This window comes from Vigna umbellata, chromosome 8 (assembly GCF_029865625.1).
Source record: "Vigna umbellata cultivar VRB3 chromosome 8, Vumbellata_1.0, whole genome shotgun sequence".
Classification (NCBI taxonomy): Eukaryota; Viridiplantae; Streptophyta; class Magnoliopsida; order Fabales; family Fabaceae; genus Vigna; species Vigna umbellata.
The window spans coordinates 4,313,900-4,321,711 of NC_142172.1; the positions used below are offsets into that span (position 1 = coordinate 4,313,900).

At 36.0% G+C, this 7,812-nt stretch overlaps 1 protein-coding gene across 1 annotated transcript; it reads right to left on the minus strand.

Moving 5' to 3' along the window:
- Window positions 1-4,676: 4,676 nt before the first annotated feature.
- LOC124835476 (uncharacterized) lies at window positions 4,677-6,721 on the minus strand. The gene has a single exon (XM_047310398.2). The coding sequence runs from the start codon at window positions 6,394-6,396 to the stop codon at window positions 4,975-4,977; it is 1,422 nt and encodes a 473-aa protein (XP_047166354.1). The 5' UTR covers window positions 6,397-6,721; the 3' UTR covers window positions 4,677-4,974.
- Window positions 6,722-7,812: the final 1,091 nt, after the last annotated feature.

Consider the following 7,812-nt stretch of genomic DNA (forward strand, 5'->3'; position numbering starts at 1 on the left):
TGATTTCATTTATTGTTTAATTTTGTAGAAAATTTTTAAAAGAGTTTCTTTATTTTTATTTGTCTCAATTTAGTTTTTGTTTTCAAAACTTTAATGCAATTAAGTTATTTTCCATAGTATTACAAAAATAAAAATGTGATATGTTAGTTCGTAATTTTTTTATTTTTCTAATAAAAAAATATCAATTTGTATAATTTTTTTGTAAAGATTTATATACAAATTAAATTTTGCTTCAATTTGGAGAAGAATAAAATTCTTTAATTTTTAAAAAAATAGAGCTAAATTAAGATAAAAATAAAACTAGAGTGACCTATTTGAGATAAAATAAAAATATAGGAATAACTTGGGGCAAATACAATGACAAATGGCTTGATAGTGACATGTGGCACTATCAATGTCACGTCACACTAGTATTGTCACGTGACATAATATCAGCTTGACACGTGGCACAATATCATCTTAACACGTGGCACAATATCACCTTGACACATGGCATAATATCAACTTGACACATGAAATTTTTTTATTTTAAAAAATATAAAAAAATTAAAAATTAAAAAGTATTCCAAAAAATCATAAGTTGACACGTGACACCTTCTTTAACGGTGTTAGTGCGGAACTAACCATAATGACTTAATTGCTTTAATTTTTCAAAAATAAGGACCTAATTGAGACAAAATAAAAAGTGAGAGACCTATTTGAGAAAAATCACCGAAAATAAGAACTATCTAAATGGTTAAACCTTGAATAAATCCATGAACGAGGCCATATATGTGACCGTGTTGTTGAGGTTTAAGAAAGTCAGGACTTTGAGGCCATAGGTGGCCAAACGGTGGACACTCTAAAAAGCCAAGACTTGAGGTAGAGGTGGTTGAATGATTGATGCTTGAACAAAGTCAAGAATTTGAGGCCAAAGTGGCCAAATGGTTTATGCTTGGAGAAAGCCAAGACGTGAGGCAAAGGGGGCTAAAGTAGGCTATGCAGTTGAAGTTCATCAAGGCCAGCATGTTGGGCTGAACGAAACTAGGATTTTGGTGTCACAACAGGCCATGTAGTCGAAACTAGTTGAGGCCACTAGGCTATGATAAATAAAATATGTTTAGTCTTGAAGCAAGTCATGCAGTTCAAGCTGATTGAAGTTAGAACGTTGGGGATGAGCAAAGCGAAGATGTCCAATCTTAAAGCAAGTCATGTAGTTGAAGTTGAACTAAACTAGCAGGTTGGGGCTAAATGACTAGGTGATTGACATCTTCCACAACACCGCTCATCTGGTTCCTTGTGGTTGCAATGAGAAACACTCGATTAACCCACGGTGGGTGCCAAAATGTTTTTGGAGATCCTTGAATGGATTGGTTATGTTGTAGATTGGAAGGGTTGAGTCACTCCCAGGTTATTGTTTTTTTTTTGCGTCGCTTGGTTTCCTTGCTATCCACAATGCTCAGTTTTCATGTTGTCCACAATGCTCAATTTTCATGTTGTCCAAAATGCTCGGTTTGCACGCTATCCACTCTTTTCTCAGATCGTACCTATAAAAGATTTTCCGGTGTTAAAATTAATAGATGATCGTTCGTTTAACAATCAATGCATGTTATCTTAAAGTCATACCTAAGACTTTTATATATAGTAGTTGTGATAGGTCTTTATGTTACCAATGAGGAGCATTGGTAAAATTGAAGATAAATGATTTTGATGATGTTGAAAGATGATAGATTGTTATAGTTGTTTTAAAAGCACTTTGTAGATTATAAATGTATTAGGAAAAGCCTTAAACATGTAATACTTAGAAAAATTCATATTTCTAGAACTGCTACGCATTTAATCGATTATTAGAAGCTATAATCGATTATCCTGAGCCCTTCTGAAAAACCTCGTTGCTCTGGAATAATCGATTATTACTCCAAATAATCGATTATCACTAGTTCTAATGAGAACTGCCAAAGTCTCTGGAATAATCGATTATTCCTTAGGATAATCGATTATTACTTTTTGAAAAACCCTGTAACGGACTCAAATAATCGATTATCACTAACGATAATCGATTATCACTAACAATAATCGATTATCTGTGGTAGTTATAATTCATCTCTGCGAACTTAGACCAGTTGGCTATATAAGTTAGTTCCAAAACTCTTAGAAAGGAACCCTGAGCTTTTGAGAATACAGTGTGATCTGAGGAAGTTCCATAAGCTAGTTCATTGCACTGCCTAGTCTCGTGAAAAGGAGAAGCTCGCACTTTGTGGGTCAAAGGTCAGAGCTATTCTCTTCGAGTTGGCAACGCTACTGTTCTTCCAGTTCGTTGGTCGAAGGAAGAACTATTTTGCACTGTTCCGGTTCGTCAGTCGAAGGAAAGTGTAGATTGCTTGCTTCCAGTTCGTTGGTCGAAGGAAGGTTTTATCTCTTTGTTTTTATTCACTTTTATTGCAATTTGTTGAAACTCATTTTAGTGAAATCGTTAATCACTTTTTATAGTGATTAACAACTGGACGTATATTCTTTTGAATCGAACCAGGATAAAAATCCAGTGTGTCAATTTTTTTTTACTCCCTATACTCTTTTTTGTTTTATGCACATCAACTGTTTGATAAATTTTCTCTAAGAAAATTGTTTTTTCTAAAACGGACCATCAAAACTTGATTTGTGACCGTAACACGCTTTTCGAATATTTTATTCCGCTGCGCGACTCCTTAACGGTACCGATTGTTCTGACACTTTAGCTTTTGTCGGCCTAATAACAATCCAATCATACCTTAATCTGCATTAAGAGGTTAATTCGTCGTTAGCGTTGTTATTCTAACCATGTTCTGTTTTGTTGACCATGTTTGATTATGACCATGCTAAGACCGATTGACCATTTTGCTCTTACCATGCTTTAATCTCGCTCGACCATGTTGTTTTAGCCATGTCGTGACCACTCGATCTAAATAGCTCGGTTGAAGGAGCTTTGCCTTGTAGAACCTCGGCTGAAGGACCTTGGCTAAGGAGCTCAGCCTGAAGAACTTGACTAAGGGAGCTCGACATGGAGAGCTCAACTAAAGGAGTTTGACCTAGGGCGATCAGCTTAAAGAGCTCAATTGAGAAAGCTTAACATGGAGAACTTGATTGAAGAAGTTGGTAGAAGGAGCTCAACCTAGAGAGCTCGGATGAATAAAGGAGTTTGAGATAGATAATCTAGTCGAAGGAATTTGGTCTGTTGGAGGTTAGCTTATATGGGCATACGACACAATATGTGTGAAGAAGATGAAAGTGGTGGTTGATATGTGGAATAGAGGAGATGATGAAGAGGAAGAAAAAAAGTACCCATCAACACACATTTTTCTAAAATATTTTAGTTTAATTCACAAAATTAAATTTTGTCACATGGACAACATTTGTCACACTTTCATAAAATGTTGTTTGTCATGTCAATAACACTTTAACCCGTTAAGTAAAGAGAGACTAAATCTATTACTTTTCTAAAATTAGTAGAACAAACCGAATTAAAATTTCAATAATAAACAATTCAAATTTTCTTTGTAATTAAGGGAAGCAAAACATTTTAACATTTTTTTAATGTATGTCCCTATTCTTGTTTGTGTTTCAGAGGTCATTACCGCGGCAAGTTGCAAAAATCACCACCAATTCTCTCAATGACAATGTCATAACCTATACATAACAAACTTCTCGAACAATTTTGACTAACAACTCAAGCTGACTCAATGGAGGCATTTTCATCAAACAGTAGGAAATGGATTCCACAATTGGCTTCTACTTATCAATTAATTTATCTAGTGCTGGTGCCATATACATGTATAGTTTCTTTCCAGACATTCAATATTGACTTCAATGTCGCCCTCATTTTTTCTTCTAAAAATGCATGCATTCTCGTCACCTTTTTCCAATTTAGGTGTGTATATACACTTACAACAAATCACTTTTTTGCCATATAGCTTCAAAGCTAGTGCTAATTGGTCTTTATTAACTTTTTCAATCAATGGAGAAACACCAAATGATGCACCCACCATCATCATCAACTTTTTCATCTGATTATGAAATTGCTTAAATTTTTACTGTTCATAATGAGAAAGAGAAGGTTTTAATAACTCAAAGGAAATGGATATCAGCTCCCAAGGAAAGTGACAAGGAAATAAAATGCAAATCAGACATAGTTCGGTGAAAATCCATCAAACGACCTTTAGATTATTGAGATGGAATGAAAATCAATGACACTAAAAAATGAAATGCATTCCCTATGCATCTGGCCATGTTTTCAGTTTGGCACAATAATGGTTTTTAACTTTCTCAACCACTTTTTTCTTTTCCTGTATGATTTTTCTAGTTTCGGCCAAAGGTTTTATTAGCCACTTTTAATCATACCTTTGTTAAGAAAATGATTATTGAATTGCTTTTATCCTCAAACCCACCATTCACCTCAATTGCTTTTTATGCAAAGCATTGGATAACATCTCTGGCCACCAATTTTCTAATGTCGTCTGTTAAGGATTTATGAGGGTAACTCCTCACATGTTTCCTTAACAATTGGTTAAGCATAAGCACTCCTTAAATTACTTAAACTACTTTGCATGCGTCGCATAACCCAACAATAATCATATGCACATGACTTGTCAGATGAATAGTTTTAAATGTTTCTGTAACTTTTTCTTACTCATCTTTTTGTTTAAAATAGAAAACGGTACTCCTATGTAATATTTTCTTTATAAAAATATATTAAACCAAATCTGCAAGAGAATATAACATTACTTTGCCACATTACCGATCAGCTGAACACCAAAAGCCAAACAGAAACACAGAATTACAAATTACAACCTCTGATGAATCAAGTATGCAATGCTTCAATTAAAGTTCCATAAAACTTATAAAAAGAAAAACCAAGCAGCACACACACTTTATTTGCAGAGGAGAATGGTAAAGTGAGGTCATTTATAAAGCTTTTTGGAACTTAAACACACAAAGCAGATACAATTTCTCACGCCACAATCACTGTACATATGACATTTGAGGCCCCTGATGCGACTTGGTATCCCACCATTGATGAACATAAACACCATTGCTTCTAAGACCCTTGTAAATATCCATGCAGTGTTCCCTGCTGCTCAAAGTTCCATCTTTACCATCTTCACTCTCTGAGCATCCAAGAAACAACTCATCAACAAAGCATATGGTTCCACTCTCAAATATGTCCGCAAGGAACTTCATTTCAACATCTCCAACATTCATCTTCAGAACCACAAAATCAGCATACTGAACTGTTTCTTTAAACCACTTAAGGAAATCAAACTCCTCCTCTCCCAAAAACGGATCCATATCAACATTGTGTGCAACCCTCCCAGCCAACCCCGGATGATAAACAAAGGTGACACGAGGCCGTTTCACATGGGACAACACAGAAACATTGTAATGAACAAAATACACACTGAAAGCCTTAAGCTGAATGGGATAAGAAGGTGGGAACCAATCACTGACATCGACATCTCCATTAACCAACTCCCTCACCCCAATATCAATATACACCATCCTCTTCCTACTAGAAACGTTCACTAAGTTTGGCAAATAGGAGACACTTCTCTCATACTTCACATCTTTCCTCGCTCTTTCCTCCGCCAGAGGCTCCATCAACTCCACCAAAGGCTTGGTTGATGCAACGCTAGCGCAATCTTCCGGAAGTGCACGGTTATAGAAAAGGGAGGTTGAGTTCGTGTTTGTGTTTTCAGATCTTTTCTTGAAAACCAGAAGGCCGAGTTCATTAACAAAACCCACATGCACCACAGTGGAAGATGTGATCAATGAAGAGACCGAGGATGAAGAAGAGGAACCAACAAGCAAGACCCCGATTCCACCAGGCTTAAGAATGCGCTCGACCTCAAGAACCAGCAACGCAGGGACAGAAACCTTGTCAACATCCTTGGAGAAAACGAAGTCAAAGGACGAGTCTTGGTACTCAAAGTGGGACGCAAAGTTCTTACTGTTGTTGAGACCGACGACGGTGGAGAATCCGAAGCGTTGCATTGTAGAGACAAGGATGTTAGAGCCTTGTCCAGTGCAGAGGGTTTTGGCGCGATAGTTCAAGAGACGTTTAGCCTTGAGAATGGCGATGACAGTGGAAGTTAAAGCGGTGTGGTTTTGACATCTGATGGAGTCAAAGGAACCCCAGAAGGTGTTGAGGATGCGGCTCTGGAACAAGTAGGAACCAGCGGTCAAAGTCGTGTTTTGGGTAGGCAAATCTGAGTGATCGACGCAGTTAACGTAGGTCTTGGGGGTTAAAGATCCCAACTGGAGGGTGGGTAGGAAGCGAACGAGGGAAACAAGGGAAACAGCAGAAGCCAGAAACAAAGCGCGAAAGAAGACGTGACGGGCTAAGGAACCGGTGAGAGAGTGAAATTTGGAGGACTTTGATTCCATGGAACTGATGTCACAGATGCGAGTGACAGTGACACAGAATCTGACAATGAACTATGCAAAACAAAGTGTAAAACCTGGAAAAAGGATGATTTGAGGCATGCAAAGCAAAGACCCTCTTGTCTGGTTTTTGGCATGAGATGATTTCATGAGGCTAGAAGCCAGTTAAGAAACATTATGTGATGTTGTGAAGAAGATGTTGAAGGAAGGGTTAAAGTGGGGAGGAACCAACACATAGAATAAGGTGGGACACAACACTTCGCGAAGTGGGAACCTTGTATCCTTCCTGGATTTACGTGGCACAATACGGAAGTACCTGCCTTATGCTCTTTTTCTCACGCCCTCAACATCGCAAATAAAAAATATTCATATAAATTCTAATAATGTAGCACTAGTGTTTATTCATACTATTTTAATAGAGATTCCTTTTTTTGTCCTTTTGCTTTAAGATCACAAACAGCTTTTGTTTTAATGAAGGATTTACAGCTTCAAGATTCTTAAAGTCGTGTTCATGAGAGGAAAACACCGTTGAAGAAAAAAATGGGAGGAATGATTTACCAGATTATTTCTATTTGTTTGGGTTGATTTCCGAATAGTAAATTGCGTTGATTTACGAGCTACTCTGATTTTATTCATCTCGCTGTATTGTTGGGATTTACAGTTAATTAAAACGAAATATCATACGTGTCCTCAACTGTTTGTAAAAGAACATGATAATATTAATATTATTCGATTCTAAACACTCATGATCGATCCCAAGAAGCATGCATGTTACACTAATCAATTACACAGTTTTACATAGTTCTCCTACAATGTGCTATCACGAATAATAAAGTTGATGAGCATATGAAGATGAAGAAGAAAGTAGATAAACTAGAGTGTTAGTGTTTGAAGCTTAATGTGAGTATTTTGAGGTTGTGAAAGAAATAGCTGATGGGTAGAGAAAATGTAAAGATAGTAAAATATAGAGAAAATATCAAGATAGTGGAATGTGGAAGTAGTAGTTGGAAGAAGTGTTATAGTTGTTGTAGATATTGACTTACATGCTTTGAATGATAATACACATGGATATTTATAGACTCATCTCTCTTTCATGACTATTCTAGAAAATTGTAGCTAGAGCTTATGTAGAAAGTTCTAGGCTTTTTACCTATGTAAATATTTTTTATTTTTCTTTTTGTCTTATGTTTTTCTACAATATTCTAGAACTTGTTAATATATTATTGTTCTTTATTACACACTTGTATTCAATTATCTAATGAGATTTTTCTCAAAGAAAAGTTATAATTTTATTACATGTTCATAGTTTGAGAAAAAACATTCTAAGGCGGGGAAAGATATGTTATGACGGTTATTTGTTAGGATTATAAACTATTTTTTCGTAACAAATAAAAAAATACTAATTCGTGATAAGTTATA

Coding starts and splice junctions, on each gene's coding strand:
- LOC124835476 (XM_047310398.2), bottom strand. CDS start 6,396: ATGGAATCAAAGTCCTCCAAATTTCACTCTCTCACCGGTTCCTTAGCC.